Source organism: Mesoplodon bidens (assembly GCF_964165515.1).
Source record: "Mesoplodon bidens genome assembly, chromosome: 2".
Classification (NCBI taxonomy): Eukaryota; Metazoa; Chordata; class Mammalia; order Artiodactyla; family Ziphiidae; genus Mesoplodon; species Mesoplodon bidens.
The window spans coordinates 128963687-128987551 of NC_138177.1; the positions used below are offsets into that span (position 1 = coordinate 128963687).

Consider the following 23865-nt stretch of genomic DNA (forward strand, 5'->3'; position numbering starts at 1 on the left):
CCATCATTTATTGGTCAGGGTATATAGCCATATTTTTTAAGACTTCTCTTCATTAAAAAAATAATGCAGGGAATTCTAACTCTCTAATTAAAGTGTAATTAAAATAATTAGTACCCAAGGCAATAGTTAGTAAGAATCTATGTCTATGAAAAAACAATCCAGCAGAACCAAGACTTAGTTTCTTCTTTGGATAAACAAGATTCTTTCTTGTGCCACCTTCTCTCCCCCAAAGAGTAAGTATACTCTTTCATACTTACAAGAGTATGAAAAAGTCCCCAAACTTCCAGTTGTTTGAAATATTAGTGTTGTGTCTTTCTCAGACGTCTGGGCAGTGAAACTTGTGTACAAAGATACAGCCTATTTCTTGATTTAAAAAGTACGACCTAGATTTCTTGTTTTCAGTCACTCAAAGTAAACTGTGTAGACATTTGCAAGAGCAAAGAGAGAAGAATTTCTGAAAATGTAAGATGCAAAGGTATCATTTTTAGGATCCCAGAGGCATCTGCTTCCAATCAGTATGCTCTGGCCAGTCAGTTGTCCAATGTGAACCATCACAATTAGCTTATATCGTGGAATCATCAAGTCCTTCACCTGGGCTTTAATAATCTAGAAATTAAAAGCAAAAAAAAAAAAAAGCCCTCACTTAGTCACATTGAAATGTAAGAGTCTTAATTTTCCTCATAAATATAGTGGATTTAATTGAAGAAAACAGCATGATACATTTTGGATCCTTTTAATTGTTGTAGAATGGTAGCTATAATTTCCTTCAAGCACTGTCCTCACAAGACAGGACATTTAGGGACAAAATGATAGCCCCAGCAAGAAATCTACATTTTCTAAGGCACATGGAAAAATGATAATCCAGAGAATAGAGTTCAATGGATTTATTACATTCTCTGAAAATCTATGTTGAGATGGCTTCCCTTCAAAGAATGTTGGCATTTGAGTTATACCCTCTTGTTCATGTCTAATTAAGGGACCATACAGCTGGAGTCTCCTGTAATATGACTAATCATGAATGCTTATTAGAGAGTTTGTAATAAAAAAGAAATAGAGAAAACCTGATGGAGTGCCAGCATTTTACTTGATAAAAATAGAAAGGTATTTAAAGGCCACAATGTTTGCATTTGATGGCATACAAAGAAGGTGACTTGGGGAAGACAAAATGATTATTAAAATGTATTTTTTACAATAAAAATTTTTAAATAAATGGGACAGTTTTATACATTTCTTAAACAGAATACATGCAAGTGATGCACATAATACTTGTATTAGACAAAGGCTTTTTACACACACACAGACACACATAGAATATGACCTAATAAATATTTTTATAAAATAAAAATAAGCAGTTTTACTGCTACTGCAAATTAATTGCCTTCATCAAAAAGTAGGGGGTTGTGCTTTCAACAAATATTCTCATCATAGTTAACACTTTGGGAAATAACACGCATACCTCAGAAATCGTTTTAGTCATCTGTCTACAGAGCTCTGGTTCATATTTTTCTTCTTGTAGGTAGTTAGTTAACACATCTTTCAGTATATGATTGACACTGACAACAGGAAAATGTTTGGTAGGACCTGAAAATACAGATGGAATTTCTTTCAAAGAAGTAATTTGAACTCACATCCATCCACCCCATAGCTTAACTGAAAGAGGGGTCTGAGAAGGGAACTAGATCCCAGAAGAGCCATGTGGAGAGGGCTCCCTTAAGAGTAGCTTATGCCCTTCTGTTGATAGATGCAAACAGCCCAAGATGAGCCCAAAGGCAAGGGTTCACACTCCTCTCTTCCTGCTGAAGTTTCCCGATGGCTGAACTTAACCAGAAGGTGACAGCCCGTGCCTAGAGTTGAGTTAGGTCAGCCTCCTGGGGCTCAATTAATAGTATTTTTATTTTGATGATTATATATGAATTGTTCAATTAAATTGAAATCAGCCTGGGGAATGAATGTGGACAAGTAAAACAGAGACATCTGATACGAGTATGAAAATTAACCCCAGTATTTAGTCAGCAGGAATCTCTGTTCTACAGGAGAACAACAAGCAGTTATAAACCTATGAAGGGTTGGTCCTGGTTGCTCTTGCTTCATGGGGTCAGAGATAGGGCACCAGCCCCAGTAGGCAAGCTCCCAGACACCTACTGTGTCACCATCCTGTGGATGTTTTAGAAGATTTCCACTTGCATACGCTAGTGAAATGAGGCTAAATTTGAGAGTGGTTTCTCCCTTCCTACTTAAGAAATTAAAAAATGATACTACCAGCTTGGACTAAATTAAATAGACTATGTCCTTTAGATTGGTACCTCTCTTTTTCACTCCTTCCTACCAAGCACTCATATGGCATTTACTTTAACTTGACCAGTATCATTCACACGGAACTTAATTTGGCCATGTATTATAGCGACCGTATGCATTGTTCCCTTCAGAAAATAGTAAATTCTTTCAGTGCATATATTTGTCCACCTATGCCTAGTACTCCTCCCTGTGATTTGGGAACGGCATCTCCCAAATGGGAGGAACTGGTCCTCTTCCCACTCTAACCATATGGTTCTTTAGGCTCTACCATCATTTTCTTTGAGCTCAAGTCCAGGTCATGGTTGACTAGCCCTTGATGGACTTGCCCCAAGCCAGGCTAATTAGAGTCATTTCTTGGAATTTTTATTTTAAATTGGAGCTAGGAAAAAAAAAGTGTCTCTTTTTGGTGTTAAAAGTTATGACATGTGACTCTCAGGAACTGCTGGAGGCTGTTTCTCATAGTGGGAAGGCAGCCAGGCCACGGTGAGAGAAGGAGCCTCACACAGTTTAGGGCTGGAAAGATGGAATCCTGGGGGCACCTGAGTCCCAGTTTCTAGTAGCTCCCACTGTCCAGCTGCACCAATGCCCTTTCTGCACTTTGCTCAGGTTTGTCTTTTTAATCTCATTAACAAGGTTCTATTCTGAAAAGAATTTTAAATATGGTAGCAAACTTTTCTTTTCTCACTTCTTTGTGACCTTGGCCTTATACAGCCAGAATTATCTATTGCCTTACTCAGGCTGGGATGCTGAGAGGCAAAGAGAGAGTCAATATTCAGCATTTGACTTCCAAAACAAGCTCCTGAAGCTTTCACAATCAACTAATGTGAATGCCTAAGCTTTTTTTCATTTCTTTTTTTTAGAGCAAATTTTTTTTCTTTAGGAGGAAAAAATGTCTTTAGAAATCAAAAAGCAAAGATCTGAAGAAGTATCAGGATGGAAAAAAAAAAAGAAAGAGAAGCTTGTCCATAAAAATAGATTTAAGAGAGAATAGATAAAAATTTGGTTATTTAATATATCTGTGTCTTAGCTTCCCCAATAAGGATAGTGATAAGAATTATCACATATTGTTTTTTGTTGGGATTAAATGAGACGAAGTATTTAAAATGCTCAGAATAGTGCCTGCCACACAAAAAAGCCACTCATTAGAGCTTTGTTATTAAGAGTGTTGTAGCTGTTATTGTTGCCACCTTATTCTGAGCAAAGAGATAGGGATTGCTCTTGCTGAGAAGGCAGCAAGATGGGCAACAGTGTAAAGAGGGATGTAGTGAGGCCTCTACAGGCGGGAAGGACCCTGTAGGGTGGAGCAAAGTCAGCACTGAGAGACTGGCGGACTCTGTCCAACAAAGCATCTGGTGACAGGGCCTGCTCATCTCATGGGAGTTGAGTTCAAACGATGTCTCTCTCTCTGTTTTTAGATTCTATTTTTCAATAATTGGCTTCAGGTGGACTGTCTTGATGTGGCAGCAAAGATGGCCCCCTATAGCCCTTGTGTGACATGGTGTTCACAGTGTTTTTAAAAAATCAGGTAGCTCTATAGTCATTGCTCCAGAAAAAGTCCTGTGGAGAACTCATTCCATACTTAATAGGAAATTATGCTGGATGTCATAGAAGGCTTTTCTTCTTAGTGATCTAAGGTGAAGACCTAGAATCAGTCAGTTTGAGAAGCAATAACATACTGAATGGGGAAACAATTTAAATACAATAGTTCATTTAATTCTCACAGTATCCCTACTTGCAGATGAAGAAACTAAGATTCAAGGATGCTGAATCCCTTGCTTAAACATCATTTATTTAGGAATAGGCAAAATGAGTATTCAGATTCATATACATTGGACCCTACAGCCCGTATTTTCTTCTGTACTCATGTTTCAGTAATTAATTAATGGGAAGAGGTAAGTGGCTTTTATTATAAGAAATATATTTTCATTCTTCCATTCCCCCTTTTTAAAAATTATGATTTATCTCATTCTTGGTGGCTGTAATTACTTAGATAAAGGAAGGACAAATATGCTAAACATTTAAGATGCGTTTACATGATGCATGTGAAAAAGTAAACACAGTGATACTGGTGATTGATATTTTCCTCACTCTTCTGGTCAGTATTCATTGTATAGATAGGAGAAAATCTTTGCCAAAGGCCCACAGACTATCTTCTTTCAGAGGCAAAATAAACCCAGAAACAAGTGGAAGTGGAAATACATTTTTGATTATTAACAAAATAGCTAGTTAACTGCTTAAAAAATGGATTGTCATGTATAGAAGACTTTAATCACAGAAGAATAATTCACATGACTTTCTGAAAGAAAATATGGAAAATAATTTATACTAAGCTATTTCTAAAATTACTTTTCTAACTTGCTTCAACACTCATTACTTCTAAAACTGATTAGACAATTTAGTTTATTTGGAGAAATGTTATGAAAATGGATCCTTTTGAAGAAGAAACACAGGGCTTCATATTTAAAATGCTTTATCTTGTGAAAATCAGATTCAAAACCTTCTAGCATGCAGAGCCCAGAGTCATAGGCACTGAATGGCAAAGCTCTTTTAGTTACAGGAAGACCTGACCCAAACTTAGTTTGCCTAACTGAAAAGTCTAAGAGTACACAGCTGGATGTAGGACTTGGTCTCAGGTTTCATGTGAGGGCAAGATGGCCAAAGCTGCCATAAGCCCTTATTCTTTTAAGTTTCAGGATATGAACTGCTTCTTCAACAGCCCAAACAACATTTTCTGAATTGAACCTCAAAGGCTTTGATGGCCTTGGCCAAATCCCCAAATCAGTCACCATTACAACTCTGAAGCCAGTGTCAGCTTCAGGAGGATGCCATGGACCAAAAGTGATAATGATGGCAGTGGTCGGGCTCCCCCAAAGGAAACTGGGTAAGGCTACCAGAGGAGTATAAATGTATCTTGGTTGGCAGGAATATTAGTTGTCTACCATAGGCACTGTGAAAATACCAGTAGACAGACTAATTATGGGGCCTTATAATCCTTGTCGTCTTGGGGATTACTGTAGAAAACCGGCTAGAAGGCCTAATGGGATGTGCTGATGGTCTATAATTTTCCTGAGGTTAACTGACCACAGATGAAACCACTCTGGCCTATGGAGTCTTCCTTTGGTCACTGGTAAGTCTCTGCGGAATTTCTATACAGCAGTAATTATATATGGATCCAGATAATAGTGAGAAGGTACACATTTAGAGAAAACAAGTAGTTCTATGAAGAAATGTGAATGGGGAATGATAGTCACTGTGGACTCCACCTGGAGTATAGGGGCAGGTGCAAAGATTTTTGTTTTCAAAGACCCAAAACCTCTGTGGGAAAAGATAAACATCTCTGTCAACAGGGGATCAGGAATCATTTGCCTTTGCCTTAAGGCTTTTTTCTCCACCCATCAGCAACCTTGGTTGGTTTTGTTTGATAAATCTATAATGCATATCTCTTTCATTTAACTCAAGTAGATATAAAAAACTCCACAAGAAATACCCAATGAACTCCTTAATTCAGTAATACAACTACACCTCAGTGCCACCCAGTGACTTGCTTGATATTTAGAAAATACTGATAAAGAAAAGTAGGCAATGGATACTGGTCACACTTTGCAGAGGAAGAAATTAAAGCAATACCAAATCATCCAATTAATTAAGATCCCTTATATTGTGCTAGCATTGAAGATAATGCCAGGTTATCAGATATTATTTTAAGTAAATATCACCCATGAAATTAGAAGTCTTAAATAGGATGGAGTGATAAAATGACACACCCAGTTGGTAGGTGTTTTCCATCTGAACTGCGAGGTGAGAGGCATCATCACGCTGGCTAGGTTCATCCATATAAGACACTGTACTCAGAGAGCTAAAAGCAAGGAGAAAACAAATTTCAACAGTTACTATAACAATAATAGCAAAACACCATGTTGCTCTTAGCAAAAATGTGACAAAAGTTTTATGTTTTCTCTAAAAATATTTCAAGCGAGTCCCCTGTAAATATCCTGATAATACATTTAAAGTCTAAAACATTTTAGAGATGGAAATATTACCAGTGCAGAGAAGTCACTTGGAGCAGGTCTCAATATAATGGTTGAAGCCCAGTGCAGTGCCTGGGGCATTTGATTATCACGAAAGTATTCATGGGTTGTTCCATCTGTGGGCTAACGGAGTATGTACAGTCAGCCCTTCGCATCCAGGGATTCACCCAATCACATATTTCAGTTGGTTAAATCCGTGGATGCGGAACCCATGGATATGGAGGGCCAACTGTACTGTGCCATTTTATATAAGGGACTTGAGCATCCACTGCTTTTGGTATCCATGGGGGGCTCCCGGAACCAATATTCAGCAGATACCGAGGGCCGACTGTACACGTTTCAAAAGTTATTGTCAATTGCATCTCTACTGCAGGTGCAAAAGTCTCTCCTCAAAGTGGACAGAACTCACAAAAGGGACTGGGGATTATGTAAGGAAGCTTAAAATGCTGGGCAACAAGCTCTTTACATACATGGGGGATTATAAGGAGTTTACTATTAAATGTACCTCATAAAATCCCTTTAGTAGAAAAAAGAAAAACGAGAAGCTCATCTACATGATGAGAGAAACCGCAATTCACCCGAACTATAGTAATCAATATAAGCATCAATCACCCTTTTCAACATTAAGAAAGGGTTTTGGCTTGGTTACCAAGGCAATAAAAGCTTATCCAGGTGCTGAACAGGAGACCCAAATGAAGAGTAACCCCTAAAGTCCCTCCAGCACTACTTAATCAGAGAAAATTCAGCCGTCACTAATGGCAGTCTCAGATCTCTACCCCAGTTCTCTCCACCTGTGAAACGGAGGTTAAGACATATCATTTCAAAGGAGATGATATAACAGTGTGTGTGTGTGCGTGTGTGTGTGTTTTCAGAGTGATTACTTTTATAAGAAGGCTAAGTTTTTGCTTTAATTAAATGAGAATGAGATATTTGTTCTTAATCTTTGGGGACTTTTTTTTCTCTCTGCAAGGAGTTTTAAATACTTAGTTCTGAGCTGTTGGGAGTTAGTGAGCTTCCTGCAAATTGCTATTTTAAGAAAATCACAGATATTATATTTTAAAAATCATATAATACAATTTAAACAATAAATTAAGGTTTACCCACCCAGCCCAAGAAAGTGATGTAAGACATTATGGCTGCTTTTCCACAATGGATTTCTGGATTAGTGAGTTAGTCTCCATTCTTATAACACCTGGTTTCCTCAATTTTCTGCTGCCCTTTGAAGTAGCAACCAACCTGTTTAGCCACGTTGGCTGCAGGTGTTGTGAGCAGCGCCAAAGATGGTAGCTTCTGCTTAGAAAAACCAATGTTGCATAAACCCCTTGATTTTAAGATAAGCCAGCCTGCCCCAATATTGTATATGCTACTTTTTTTCTGCAAAATATTTTCCATCAATTGTCTCAGTTTATCTTTAAAATACCACCTTTAAGGAAGTAAAAGAGTCATTATTCTGCCCATTTCAGTGATAAAGGGAACTGGCAAAGTGCTTAACTGCATATACATACAAAAGGCAGACTTAGATTTCAAATACTCTATTTACCTCTGTAACAAAGTTTCATATATGATCATATCGGATAGAATGGAAATAGGGGCAATGACTACCTGAAATAATTAATTGCTGCAATTAAAAGTTACTTGCAGAAACATAAGAAGATGTTAATAAAACCCTATTTCTTTTCTACTAAACGCCATATTAAAAACTCATAGAAGGAGAAGTAGAGTTTGTATAAAACTCAAATTAGCAGAGTTAGAAGTCTAACACAAAAAAGCAAGTAATGATTTTTTGCTTTGGATGCTATTGCTTTGGCATTGCCATGTTACTAAAAAAATGATATCCAGTGCAGTTTGTAATATTATCAGTATGATATTGGTAACTGTCATAAGGGCAGCTTCAAAACCCCACTGGCTGAACATTGATGTGCAAATAGAAAGTTCTTTAGAGTGACTTTTTTTTGGAATACTGAAGGTGATTTTGTACAGTGCCTTTATATTTCTACAGCAATCTGTAAACAGTGTATGCTCATTGTAAAAATTTCAAAGCGTACAGGAAAGTATAAAGAACAAAGTAAAGTTACACAAAAAATTACTAACCTCAGTGATTATCTAACCGCTCTTAATATTAAAAAAACTTTTCAGACATGATTTTACATATGGGATCTATTATAGATGCTGTTTTTTGTTCACTCAGAAATATATAGCAGATAACTATGTCAATAAATAGTAATCTGCATCCATGTTTTAAATATCAAGGCAGTATTTAATTTATGAACATACTGCATTTTATTTAAACAGGCCATTTAGGTTGCTTTCAATATTCCATCATTATAAAGAAAACTATAATGACCATTGTGGCAGGGACTGTCATTTGCTCTCTGATGTTGTTCTCTTCTTCCTAGGTAGCAGAACCAGAAGTTTGTGGGAATATTTCTCTCCAAACTGAAGACAAATGCTTCGACTCTTTAGTGCTACTGGGGCCATGTGGCTTATGAGCCAATAAGATGTAAGTGGAAATTACGGGTGAAAATTCTGAGAGAATTAATTCAACCAACTAAGTCAACCAGCAGGGGCCTGTTCATGACTGGACCGTGGATATGATGGCAAGAGCTCAGCAGCTATCTTGGATCTTGAGATAAACTTATGGATTACAGATCAGAAGCTAGAAGACTAGTCCTTCTAGACTTCTTTTATGTAAGAGAAAATATATTTCTATTTTGTTTAAGCCACTGTTTTTATTTTTTATAAAAAGATTTTTATAAGAAGCGTTAGATAAAACTGATACAAATTTTAACTGATACAGAGTTTGGAAGTGGGATGCTGCAAGTAATAGAGCACAAAACTTGGAGTTAATTTTGTGGAAGAGATGGGGAGTGAGATTTCAGAGATTTCAGAGATTTCAGATATATTAACCTGGTTTCCCTTATCATACAGAAGGAAAATATTTGGTTAGTCTATTGATTTCTGTACATTGGAAATCTGACCATGTATCAACCAAGACTATAATTTCATGTAAGTTATAGAAAAATTTTACTTTTTAAAAAACCCTATTTATGGTATTTTTTGAAACTGATATCTGATAGTTCTTATATTAGAATGAGATGCCTTGGAAGAAGGGAGAGAGAAAAGAGAATAAGTTGAACACAAAAAATATAATATATATTGCATGAAAAAAGACAAGAAGAAGACATAAAATATTAAAAATGCTTGCAATTACCAATGTCAGTTCAGAATACTGACTTAGAAAAACATGTACATATTTTCTATTGATAAACAGCTTTATTCAAGCGCTTTGAAATTTTTAAAGATAAAAATGTGAGATGTTTCAAAGAGCAAATTTATAATTTTAATTACCAGTGCTGTATTCACAGCAAAACAAATTTATTGGGTATATTTCACACTACACGTGGATGAGTTTCTGTTGCCTATGACCGGGCCTTCCTTAGTTTATAATAATAATCCTTCATAGATATATGATCTCACTGCGAATGGAATGCTGTAGTTGATTTTTTTAAATGTGAAAAATGGGGGTTTCCCTGGTGGTTGAGAGTCCGCTTGCTGATGCAGCAGACACAGGTTCGTGCCCCGGTCTGGGAAGATCCCACATGCCACGGAGTGGCTGGGCCCGTGAGCCATGGCCGCTGAGCCTGCGCGTCCGGAGCCTGTGCTCCGCAACGGGAGAGGCCCGCGTACCGCAAAAAAAAAAAAAAAAAAAGAAAGACGAGATAAAATGACATGATATGTGTTCTTGTGGGATACATTTTTAAGAGTAGGAATGATTCTGAAGGACAAAGAATGAACCATGCAACCTGTGAAATATCTAGCTTTGAAGCGATTGAAGATAATCCAAGAAATGTGACTGACAAAGTAGAACAATTTTGAGTGGGTGAATAGAAAGTCAGAGTTAGTGTCTGAAACCCACTGTTGGGTCTCTTTATCCAAGAGAAGGTGAGGTTAAGGTCAAGAGCAGCTGACGAAACTTCTGTTGCAGCTCCTGGATGAATGCACAGTTCAAAGTCGCATTACCCTTAACAATCATCAGAGAGGTGAGGCTGGGAGTGTGTGTGCCATGGTTACCCCTACAGTGCCATGGAGATCATCAAGGAGTGTCGTCTGTCCCAACAGATGTTCAACACAAATGATAATGTTCTTCTTCTTTTTTTAATAGGTACACAATGGAATGTTTCAGCAAGAAGGTAAAGAATACCTTGTTTTAAAAATTTGAACAAACATTTTTCTTTTTGCTGTAAATGCATCTTATGTCTGCAAGATGAAAGCCCTTAGTCACCCTGGACTTACATACTTGGACCTGTGAACCTAACCTGTTTGTATTCAGGAATTAGTATAAGATAATAATTATTCATTCTACTGTCAAAAAATATTTATTGAGTGACTGCTCTGTGCCAGGTACTATTCTAGGTCCCTGGGATATAAAAAACAAAAAAACTGCAAAACAACAACAACAAAAAACAAAAAAAACCCCAGAAAACAAAAACAAATTAAAATCTCTGCCCTCATGGAACCTAGTGAAAAGAGACAGAAAAAAGGCAATAAAATACTAAACAAGTAAGTTATATACTACGTTAGAAGATGATAAATGCTACATGGGAAAGGAGAGCTTAGTTAAGGGAGCTTGGATGTGGATGGGAGAGAGGCAGTTGTGTGTAATTTTAAACAGAATGATCAAGATAGATCTCCCTGAGCAAAGAGTTGGAGGAGGTGAGGAAATGAGCCATGTGGATGTCGGAGGGAAGGGTGTGTCGGGGAGAGGAAAGCACATGCACAGGCTTCGAGCAAAAGGCTGCCTGGTATTTTTGAAGAAGTGCATAGAGGCCAGAGTAGCTGGAGAAGAGGCAGCAAGCAGGAGGGTGGAAGGAGATGAGGTTACCAGGGTGTCAGGTAGCTGAACCATGTAGAGTTTTGTGGGCCATCTTAAAATCTTGGCTTTTACTCTGATAAAGTGGGAGCCTTTATAGAGTTTTGAGCAGAGGAATAGCAAGATCCATGTTATATTTTACAATGATAACTCCAAATGTTGTGCTGAGAATAGGCTGTAGGGAAGCATGTGTAAACACAGGAATTCCAGTTAGAAAGCTTTTATAGTAACCCAGGGGAGAGATGGCAGTAACTGCTAGGAACAAAATTGTGTCTCTTCAAAATTCATAGATTGAAGCCTTAACACCCCATGTGAGTATATTGGAGATAAGGCCTTTAAGGGGATGATTAAGGTGAAATGAAGTCGTAAGGGTGAAGCCCTGAACTGATAGAACTGGGCTCCTTACGTAAAAGAAAGAAACAGCAGCATTCTTTCCTCCATGCAAGGACACTGTGAAAAGATGGCTATCTGCAAGTCAGGAAGTGGGCCCTCACCAGAACCTAACCAAGCTGGCGCCCTGATTTTAGACTTCCAGCCTCCAGGACTGTGAGAAAATAAATTCCTATTGTTAAAGCCACACAATCTGTGGTATTTTGTTATGGCAGCTCAAGCTAATACAGTGACCCAGACCAAGTCAGGGAGTAAGTGGTAAGTAGTCGGGTTCTTTTTAAAAGAAATTTATTTATTTATTTATTTATTTTTAGTTGAGTTGGGTCTTTGTTGCTGTGCGCGGGCTTTCTCTAGTTGCAGTGAGCGGGGGTTACTCTTGGTGGCAGTGCGTGGGCTTCTCATTGAGGTGGCTACTCTTGTTGAGGAGCACAGGCTCTAGGCATGCAGGCTTCAGTAGTTGTGGCGTGTGAGCTCAGCAGTTGTGGCTTGAAGGCTTGGTAGTTGTGGCGCATGGGCTTAGTTGCTCCACGACATGTGGGATCTTCCCAGACCAGGGCTGGAACCCGTGTCCCCTGCATTGGCAGGCAGATTCTTAACCACTGTGCCACCAGGGAAGTCCCAGTCGTTGGGTTCTGAATATATTTTCAAAATTGATCCAACGGAATCTCCTCTTGAATGGGAAGGAAGGTAGTTAAAGAGTTAAGTTGTGAGATGTTGAGTTTGCAATGTCTGCTAGGTACTGAAGTGAGGGGTCAATAGTCAGTTATGAGTCTGGGGTTTGGGAGAGATGTGTGGGCCAGAGATATACATCTGGGGGCATAGCACCATGTCTCAGTCACTAGACTGGAGGAGATTCCTGAGGGGCAAGTGTAGGACAAGAGAAGAAGGGGACAAAGGGACAAAGTGTTCCCTGAGGCACTCCTATATTAAGAAATTGGGGAGAAGAGGAGGGACCAGTGAAGAAGATTGAGAAGGACTGACCACTGCATCAGCAATGTGAAAGTCTTTATGATCTTGACAAGGGCAATGCCACAAGTTCAGGGACAGTCTATTTTGTTCACCACTGCATCTTTGGGACATAGCACAATGCCAGTAACCCAGGCAACAAAAATGTGTTCAGTAAACAAAAGACATGATGCAGTGATGAAGTCATTGTTATTCTCATTTTATAGATAATATATTAAGACAAAGAATATTAAATAGTAGCTAGTTAAGTTAACAGAAGATCAGGGATTCAAACTCAGGTCTAGTTTGATGCCAAAGTTCTATGTAATAATAATAATCAATACTTGCTCTGTTCTTTGATGTGCCAAGAACTATTCTAGTGCTTCCATGTATTATTTTAATAAATTCTCAACATGCCCAAACTGACAGCTATTATTTTTATCCCATTTTATAGAGGAAGAAACTGAGGCAAAGAAGGCTTAATAACTTATGTAAGACCAGCAGCTTGTAAGTGCTCACACTGGGATTGACCACAGCCAGTGGTGGCAGAGCAGGACTCTGAGTCACCCGTTCGACTCCCCGACTAAGCTCATGCTATTCCATTCACTCCTTCAGAGATACAGTTGACAACGTGGGGGTTAGGGGTGCTGACCCTCTTTGCAGTGGAAAATCCAGTAGAAGTTATGGTCGGCCCTCAGTATCCATGGTTGCATTTCCTCAGTATCCTTGATTCCACATCCACAGCTCCAACCATGGATCATGTAGTACTGCAGTATTTACTATTGGAAAAATGTCCACGTGTAAAAAAAAAAAATCCACGTGTAAGTGGACCTGCACAGTTCATACTTGTGTTGTTCAAGGGTCAGCTGCACTGCAATAGTTAGCCAGGACTGCCATAATGAAGTACCAAGCCTGGGAGGCTTAAACAACAGAAGTTTGCTGTCTCACACTTCTGGAGGTTGGAAGTCCGAGAACCAGGTGTTGGCTGGATTGTTTCCTTCTGAGAGCCATGAGGGAAGGATCTGTTCCAGGCCTCTCTCCTTGGCTTGTGGACAGCCATCTCCTCCCTGTGTATCTTCACATCACCTCCCTCCAGGCCTGTTGGTGTCCAAGTTTCCTTTTCTTATAAGGACACCAGTCACATTGGTTTAGAACCCACCCTAATGAACTCATTTAAACTTAATTACCTCTTTAAAAAAGAGGTAATTAAGTTTATCTTTTATTCCAAATAAGGTCACCTTCAGAGGTATTGGGGATTAGGACTTCAACGTATGAATCTGGCAGGGGTAGTGGGGTACAATTAGCTAGTAACAAATAAAAATACTTTCATGAGGTCTCTAAATTCTAGGGTCAGAGAACCACAGATTATTTGCTCTGTCACCAGGGAACTGTGTTACGTTGGCCAGTCACTTTACCACAGCAAGCCTCAGTGTCCTCAGTATATGGGGATAATAGGGCATGTATATCCCTAATTGTGCTAGGGCTTCCCTGGTGGCACAGTGGTTGAGAGTCCGCCTGCCGATGCAGGGGACACGGGTTCGTGCCCCGGTCCGGGAAGATCCCATGTGCCGCGGAGCGGCTGGGCCCATGAGCCATGGCCGCTGAGCCTGAGCCTGTACTCCGCAACGGGAGAGGCCACAACAGTGAGAGGCCCACTTACTGCAAATAAATAAATAAATAAAAAGATAAAACTGGTTCTGAAGAACCTAGGGGCAGGACAGGAATAAAGACACAGACGTAGAGAATGGACTTGAGGACATGGGAAGGGGGAAGGGTAAGCTAGGATGAAGTGAGAGAGTGGCATGGACATATATGCACTACCAAATGTAAAATAGATAGCTAGTGGGAAGCAGCCGCATAGCACAGGGAGATCAGCTCAGTGCTTTGTGACCACCTAGAAGGGTGGGATAGGGAGGGTGGGAGGGAGACGCAAGAGGGAGGAGATATGGGGATATATGTATATGTATAGCTGATTTACTTTGTTATACAGCAGAAACTAACACACCATTGTAAAGCAATTATACTCCAATAAAGATGTTAAAAAAAAACCCATCATTTTCCCTTGCTCATATATTATGTTCTATATATTCATAGGTCTACTTCTAACATTTCTATGTATTCCATTGCTCTATTTGTCTATTTCTACACCTATTTGTTTATTCCTGTATTTATTATTATTTTTACTTACTACAGCTTTGTGGTATATCTTAATATCTGATAGAGTAAATTCCTCCTCTATGCTCACTCTTCAAAGTTAACTTAGTTACTCAGAATTCTTTCCCTACTTATAAAATTTAGGAATGGTTTGTTGAGTTTCTCAAAATGTACAAATGGGTTTTGATTGAGATATGTGCATTTGTAGATTAATTTGAGAAATATTGATATGCTTTTGTGTTAAGCAGTTTCATCTATGAATTATTTCACCATTAATTCAAATCTTCCTTAACAGGAATGCCTTTACCTGGGATCACATTCACAGGGCACTTTTCACAAAGATGCCAATGAAGGGTTATGTACAAAGATGTTCTACATGGCACTGCATACCTTGGCAGGGAGGGAAAACCAATCTGGGTGTTCATCCCTAGGGGAATGGATAAGAGCATGAGTGATGGATGTATATTAAGGACTACTATGCAGCAGTAAGAAGCAAAGAGCTAGATATCCATAGTCACATGAGTAAACATAAAAAAATAAAACTATTGAATGAGATATGAGATTGAGCAAACAAAATGAGATTTATAGCACAGTACCATTCATGTAAGTAAAAAATGCATATCTTTAAGTACTTGTTCTGTAATTTTTTATGAGAGTCAGTCAGGTGAAGTCACAGAAGGAGTCAGAGGATGGGTTCATGAAAACAGTTTATTATACTCACAGGTCCTAGAGGCAAGAGACACAACATGCCACACAGGACCATGTGGAAAAATGCCAGTGTGGTCAAGAGGCAGAAGACGGGAGCAAGGGAGAGCCAGGGACCTTTACTGGGGTTTCCCAGGGAAAGGCAAAGTGGTACAGGGAAAACAGCTCAGGATTGGCCTGGCCTGAATAATTTCAGTGGGCTCTAAGCTATAGGAAGGGCCCCTAGTTGCCTGGTACTTGGCACTGGGATGATTAGGGCGGAGAAATACTGCCTCCTGGGATGTGTGGGGGGCCAGAGAGAACGGGTCAGGATGCCAGTTGGTTAGTTTGACTATTAAAGGCATGCTCCCTGCTGAATTCTTGACTATCTTTAATAACTGGCTACCCCTGGTGCGGGGGGCAGCCTCTCCTCAGCCAGGAAGGTTTTTGAAGATGTCAAAACATCATAATACACAGAAAATTAAAAATATATATAATATAGTATTTAAGTATGTATATTCTTGTAGTATATTTAGTATTTTGTGTATCAGAGTGGGTGCCTATTGGGGAGATGAGAGTGGGAGTGAGGATGGGGAAGAAGGGGGCAATCAGGCAAACGAGGGGTCCTACTCATATTAGCGATGACAATGTGCTATGAAATGAGGAATAGTTTCAACTCATCTCGGCTCCTGAGAAGTAAGATAATACATGAGATGAATGGGGATAATAAAAGTACCTTCTCTACTTAACCCACAGGGTTTTTATGAGATTCATATAGATATTGTATGGGATGTATCTATTAAGCACAACTTAATATTAGCTATTGTTTTGGTTTAATTTAGGAACATGGCCAATGCAGTTTCTCAAGCTTCTCTCTCTTTGGAGGGAAGCTGTGTCTCATCCAGATCTTGTTGGGGGATTTAGTTTGATTCAGATGGCAATAGAGCTTATCAAAAGGAGGAAACAGGCCAGGCAACATCATTTTTAACAGCACATAAGCAGCTCAAGTAGTATAGGTTGGAATCATTGAATAAATTCATCACATTTAAAAGGACTTGTTCATTGCCTTTCCCACCAGATTATTTCTGTGTGGTTCACCACCTACTCATTGGTCAATAAACATTTATTTCAAATGAAGCAATGAATGTAATCTTTTCCATTTTTTCCAAAAAATGATTACCATGTGGCTTTAAGTTTACTTGAAAAATGAGATTCTCTAGAGAAGAACAACCCTACAGTTAGTCACCTTTATATGCCTTGCATGTGGCACAAAGTGGAAGCTTAATAAACCTTGAATAAATGAATAAGTGGAAGAATATAATGTGGCCTAACTACTGCATTAGATGCCACCAGTGGGTTCAAGTGGAGAGCTCTGAGATCGATCAAAATTCTGGTTCATGATATCACTGTAATTTTGGTTTGAGGCAAAAGAGACTCTTCAGTCTTCAGTCTTAGGCTTGACCTACCAGTTGAACTACTGGCCTCAGAGATAAGAAGGCTGGATATCATGTCACATTATCCTGGGAAAGTAATTTAATCTCAGGCTTCTATTTCCATTTTAAGGATATGAGAGCAGCACATCTGTTCAAATACTCTTTGAAAGCTGCCAAAGCCTGTTTCCAACAAGAAAGACGTCATTGTAAATACCTGCTCTTACCCATGGATGGGAAACAGAAGGTTCTGGTGAATGAGTAGAAGAGTTTCATTGATGCAAGTTACACGTAGATAGCCAATTTTCACAGAATGAAAATTTTTGACTGTAAACAAAAGCCCGTTTTGCCACTTGCTGCTTCTGTAGCTTTGGAGCCTCAACCTCTCTAAGCATGTTTCTTCATTTGTAAGATGAAGATGCTAACAACATCTCTCTTATAGAACAGGGGTCAGCAAATATTTCTGTAAAATGCCATATAGCAGATATTTTCCACTTTGTAGACCCTGCACTTCTATTGCAACTACTCAACTCTGCCATTATGGTGTCAAAGCAGCCAGAGACAATACATACATGAATAAATATGGATGTGGTCCAGTAAAAACCTTATTTATGGATACTGAAAGTTGAGTTGCTTATAATTTTCACATGAAAAAAAGTATTATTCTCCTTTTGATTTTTTTTCAACCATGGAAAAACCTTTATACAAAAACAGATGGCAGGTTGGACTTGGCCCTCGGGTCATAGTTTGCCAACTCCTGATACAGTGCGTCTCTGAAACTTAAATGAGGTCATAGTGAGGGCTCAGTAAAATTTAGCTTAGCACCCTTATTATTATCAATTATTTAACTGAAAAGCAACAAAATTCAAAATTATAGATAAAGTATGATGACAACTAGGTATCTATAGGAAGAAATATGCCAATGCGCTAACAGTTATGATGTTGGGATAGTAAAAACCAGCTTAAAATGTTTCTTTTTAAAGAATAAAGCATAAAAATTATCTCATAATGAAAACATAATTTACATTAAAGAGACAAATCTAAAAACAATTAACAATAATTATATTGAGTATAAATTCAATCTTCCTTTTACAATTCAGAAGGCATTTCAGGTATCCATTACGCCCAGGGATCAATGTTAAGCATTAGTTACTTCTATAGAAGACCACAGAGAAACCAAGAACGTGGATGAGCTTATGCTGATCTTAGGCCACATCTAAGAAACTGTTTTCCAAGTGGGTCTACCTCCTATGCTTCTTTGCCCTCCTTATCAGAGTGTTTACTGTTATAAAGGCCAATAAGTCCACAGTCTAATGAGAGAGATAGACAAGAAAACACCCAAATACAGTACCACGTAGAAGGTGAAAGCAGCAGGAGCAGAAAGGAAGAGCATCCGACCCAGTCGGAAGTGGAAGTGGTTGTAGTTGGGTAGTTATGAAACCGTGGCTTACATCCATTTCACCTGCCTTCGCTAATCAAGGTTGTTTTAAGACTTGAATGTCCTCCAGGCGGTGCATAACTTAAACAATAAGATGTTTGCCCAAGTTATTGTTTAGGAACTTGGAGTCAGCTGCATCTAATTCGAGGTCAGCTGGTTAAGGCTGGATAGGACCACTGACCCTTCACTGGGCAGACGCTAGTGTCCAATCAGTGACCTTTTAACATCAGAGGGCCCAAAACTCCACACTCAGAACGTGCAGAGGGCTGTAGGCTAGAAACATCTGCACGGAACAACAATTACTGCATCTTTTCCCAATCACCTTTCCTCACCCTCCCCACACTCCCCACGCCTCATACCACCCTGCTTCTTTATTCTTTGTCCCAAAAACTCCCGATCCCCTTGGCTTTGAGGAGGTGGATTTGAGATTTGTTCTCTTATCTCCTCGTTTGGCTGCCTTGCGAATGAACACTCTTTGCTGCAAATTTCAGCATATTAGCGTTTTGGCTTGTTTTGTGTCAGGCAAAATGAAACTGTTTTGGAAACTGTGATTGAGAGCTTCTTGGAGAGTTGGAGATGGAGCTAAATTCTGAAGGAGGAAAAGAAGGAAGCCAGAGTGTAAGACGAGCATTCCAGACAAGGATACCCCATGGGAAAGCAACGTGAGGCAATGGCTGGAGGCAAGGCAGAGCACCGAGGGATTGTAAATATGGAAGGTGGGAATGGCCCAAGAGTAGGATGCAAGCAGGATAGTGGGGAAGACGGAACTAGAGAAGAAGGCAAGAGTCCGTGGACCCTTTTGGCCATACTCATGATTTAGGACTGTATCCTAATCCTTAAATTGTTCCTTGACCTATAAGTCTCAGCTATTTCATAGCAAAATGGTAAGAATGATGTCTACCTAGTAGGATTAATGCTGGGGAGATTAAATGACATAATGTATTAGGTCCTCAATATACTTCAGCATATGCTTTATACTATTGAAATTAATCTATTCAAAAATTGTTTTGAGATAACTTGAAAGTGAAAGGTATATGTTTTTCCAAAAAAAACACTGCAAATTCGAAACAACGCTGCATTTGATAGCCACTAAGTTTTCAGAGTTTTTCTACTAGTTGAAGACCCATTTCAGAAAGGAGAATAACCCATACATTCTGGTCCCTGGCAAGGATGAAGACAATGGAAAATAAGTGGGAGTTAGGGTTAGGAGGCAGCCTCCTAAATGGCCCCTGCATTGCAAGAGTGCTTGGAATCTGTTCATTTGCTATTTAATAAGAAAGGCTCCAATAGAGGATCCATTCTGAATATTTTGTTTGAGAGTCCCTGTTTCTACTTTTGAAATATATCAAGATAATTATCACTTAAATGTATTTGTTAGTAAAAAAAAATCTTTCCTCATGTGTTGCTAAAACTATTTTTGTGTTCTTGTTACCTTTTAATTTGTTTTTATACTTCATCAATAAAATAAGAGTGATCTTTAATTCTTCAGATTGGGCCATGTTCTGATTCTATATACTTGAATTTCTAATTTACTTTGAAAGGGAAGAAGTAAATGAAACTTAAGCAAGTAGGGATGATAGTTTAGTTTTTGGATAAGAACAGTGCTTTTTAAATCATGGGACCAGGATTTATGTCAGATTATTATTATAATATTTGCTTCTAAAAAGTTGAATTTAAGCTAACAATTATTTTAAAATAATAAAAAAAAACTCTTACACTTAAATCTTGGAAATAGCAGCCAAAATGACTTAGGATCAGAAGCAAAAGCTATAGAGGTTAATTATTCTCCCAGCTTTACTTCTGATGTGCACTGAGATTGCTACTCCTTTATATTTCCTATCTGTAAAAGAGAGAGTTTGTACAGGACTTGTAATCCACAATCATCTAGTGTTGAAAACTAGAATTCTGAGTAAGTGTATTAATACATTCTGAGAGCAGAACAATTTGGTTTCAGAATTCGAACGTAAATCTCTTCCAGTTCTTCTGGTCTCTGTTCCAACAGACACACCAGCTCCTGCTTCCCAGTCATGGGGATTAATATGCTACATCTTTCTTTCTTTCTTTTAAATTTATTTATTTATTTTATTTACTTATTTTTGGCTGCATTGGGTCTTCGTTGCTGCGCGCGGGCTTTCTCTAGTTGTGGTGAGCGGGGGGCTACTCTTCGTTGCGGTGCGTGGGCTTCTCATTGCGGTGGCTTTTCTTGTTGCAGAGCACGGGCTCTAGGCATGTGGGCTTCAGTAGTTGTGGCTCGCGGGCTCTAGAGCGCAGGCTCAGTAGTTGTGGTGCACGGGCTTCGTTGCTCCGCGGCATGTGGGAACTTCCTGGACCAGGGCTTGAACCTGTGTCCCCGGCATTGGCAGGTGGATTCTTAAGCACTGCGCCACCAGGGAAGCCCTGCTATATCTTTCAATCATGTAGAAACTTTTAAAAAGGAAAGTTTATAATATAAATTAATTGACCTCTGCATTGAATAATTTGTTTGGTTTTCCTCCCGATGGCAGTCAAAAAAAATGCCATGAAACTATTAAAAATTAATTCATCTTTTTTAGGAGAGCAAATGCAATATGTAGCAAGAGCCAAAAAATGTACTTATTATCCTTTGACCCACTAATTATACTTCGGGGAAGAAAACAATCAGAGACTTCTTATATAGTAAAAAATTTAAAAAGTGGAAACAAACTTAAAATGCTCAATGATTGGGGAACGGTTAGCTAACCCAGAATTATAAGCTGACAAAATATTGTATTATGTAACCATTTAAAAGGATATGCACAAAGACTATGAAAATACATTACAAAATTTGTTTAAAATAATGCTAAATGCATTGTATATGTACATATTGATTACAAAAATGCAAAAATGATGTATTCATATAATATTGAGGAGAAGAATTCAGGAGTCACTTAAGAAGTAGCTGGTCTACATTGCATATGACATTCTTTTCAGTAGATGAGTTTTTGGGATAGTCTCTGAAATAGTAAAAATGCTGCTGTGATCAACTTATCACTTAAATTTCCTTGTTCTTTTTCTCTTTCTTCTTTTTCTTGGTGCACAACACAGTGATTTAGTATTTCTGTACATTTCCAAATGATCACCACGATAAATCTAGTTACCATTTTTTCTCGTTCTTTTAAAAAATATGGCCCCCAAAGATGACCTAAACCTTGTACTTGCTCATTTTTCTCCTTTTTTATGTCCCAAAGGAAATGCGTTTTTTCCCTCCAGATAAATATTATGAACCTGTTTATTCAATAATTGAGTGTGTTAATAGACATCCAGTCACTCACTCTTTGGTGCGCCCACGAGGCTCTTTCCGCCGGAACTCATGGCTACTTAAAGAAGACACACTGCCCCTCTTCTTCAGTAAATGAGCTGTTCTGTCTTTAGCAATGTCTGACATCATCATAACCTATGGAAGAAAACTTCTGTAAAATACTGAACAAAAGATCTGAAAATATTTTAGTATAACACAGAGACTCATTCTAAATAAAGTACACAGATACTTTTTTTTTAAAGCATTTTTGAATAGGAAAGTGGGGTTTCCTTAAGAGTGATTTTTAGTGTATGTTGTTATTCTGGTCAGTATAACTGGAAATATGATAACTTTAAAAAAATTTTTCAGAATTTATTTATAAGAAGTAGAGACTTTCTTTTTTGTTTCATTTTTATTTTTTTGGCTGCACTGCGTGGTATGCGGGATCTTAGCTCCCTGACCAGAGATGGAACCCGCTCCCCCTGCAGTGGAAACACGGAGTCTTAACCACTGGACCACCAGGAAAGTCCCATCTGATAACTTTTATTTATGCAATAGCATACTTAATTCACACAAGCATATATTAAGCTGCAACAAAAATACTTAACTGCAGAAGAGGTTAAAGTCACTGAGAAATGATAGCCATGAGTAGAAGAACGATATTATCCTACACCAGAAAACAATATTTTTATTGCCTCCCCAAATTTAATCTCAATGATATTTTGCTAATTAACATTTGTTGTTGTTGCTATTACTTTAAAAATTAAGATGAGCTGCTTCTCCAAAGGGTATTTTGTAAAGAGCAAATAGAACTTTTAATGAGGTAATTTATTGGAAAACCTACCTCCTCTCACAAATGATTGTGAAAAAGCTGGTAGTAGGAATGGACTTCCCAGAACTTGGACTATAACTCTACTGCCCTATTGCCTACATACAAGTTTAGACATTTCATTGGAATTATTTTATAATCTGTAAATCTGAGAGCCCTAACAGGGAGACACTGTGCTAGGCACTGAAATAGAACTAAAACAGTCCCTGCCTTCAAAGAGCTGGCAGTTGAAGTGGGTAGGTCAGACAAGAACACAACCTAAAACCCCAGTGTGTCAGTGTCAGGGCAGACAGAGGCAAAGGGTACTGAAGGGCACACAAATACGGCAGAGGTACTGTATGTTAGGAAGCGAGGCAGTGTGGGGTGTGTGTGATTGTGGACCTGTGTGTGAGAGTGTGTGTACGTGGGTGTGAGCATCTCTATGTGAGCATATATATGTCTCTGTGGGCATGTGCTTGTGTGTATGAGCATGAGTGTGTCCCCATGAGTGTGTGAGGCTGTGTGTATGAGTGAGTGTGTACATGAATGTGTGTGCTTGTGTGAGTGCCCATGTGAGCATCTGTGTGTATGAGTGATTATCTGTGTCCTGAGTGTGTGCCTTTGTATGTCGGTATGTGCACCTTTGTGTATGATGTGTCTGCGCACTGAATGCATGTGTGCTTGTATGTTTGAGTGTGTCTGTGTACATGAGTGTGCCTGTGTGAGCGTGTATATGTGTGAACTGAGCCTGTTTAAGTGGGTCATTCAGGTTCCAACCTTAAAGTGACACAGACAGACCTCGGTCTGCTCACCTGTTTCTAAAGCTGCCCCACGGGCCAGAATTGGGACCTGGAGGTCCAGAGGGGCTGAGGCCGCCGGTGTCGCCAGACCTCAGGCAGACTGCTCAGAACTCAGGCTGCTCCACGATCGGACCGGCTGGCCAGCTCTGCACTTGGCAACACCGTAAAGCCGAGACACACAGGCGGGTAGGGAACAAAAGGCCGGGACCTGCTTCCAGTTCCAAAAACTGGGGCCACTTTTTTCTTATTTCTTGGAGGGAGGAGGAATAAGGCATTAGAGAGAGAGGTCGTGGACAAGACAGGCAGCCCATTTCTAACACAGGGCCCTCCCGGCTTAGCCCCCTCGATCCTCGAACTTGCCTTTTGCCTCGGTCAATCTTCTCTGCTCCTGCCCAGACGCGCTGCGGAGAGGGCGCACTTACCTAAGGCTGTGCTGGAGATGCAGACGCGAATCGGCCGGGGGCCTCCCAGACCACGGGCTCCTCCGCTGCCGGGACCAGCGCGGGGTGAGGCTCCCGCCTCCCAGGCTTCCCTCTGCCCGCGAATGCCCGCGCACTCCCCCTGGACTCCGCGGCCCGTCTCCAAGGTGACCTTCTCAAACAGAGTCCTTGGCCCGCCCCAGGCAGACATAGTAGTTGCGTAGTCCTCTGAGCCGCCTAAGGATGTGGAGGATCTCCTCGTCACTGCCCAGAGGGGGCTGCCCTGAGCCTGGCTGTGCCTTGGGGTGGCCGCGAGCTGGAGAGAAACCGAGTCATTCTATAGCGAGG

The 23865-nt window shown here is 39.5% G+C and overlaps 1 protein-coding gene across 1 annotated transcript; it reads right to left on the reverse strand.

Moving 5' to 3' along the window:
• Positions 1-361: 361 nt before the first annotated feature.
• Positions 362-23674, reverse strand: DYNLT5 (dynein light chain Tctex-type family member 5). Its single transcript, XM_081225337.1, has 5 exons — positions 23521-23674; positions 21525-21646; positions 6060-6151; positions 1457-1581; positions 362-606 (listed from the first exon to the last, which is right to left on the reverse strand). The coding sequence occupies exons 2-5, from the start codon at positions 21641-21643 to the stop codon at positions 403-405; spliced, it is 540 nt and encodes a 179-aa protein (XP_081081463.1). The 5' UTR covers positions 21644-21646; positions 23521-23674; the 3' UTR covers positions 362-402.
• Between the last annotated feature and the right edge of the window lie 191 nt (positions 23675-23865).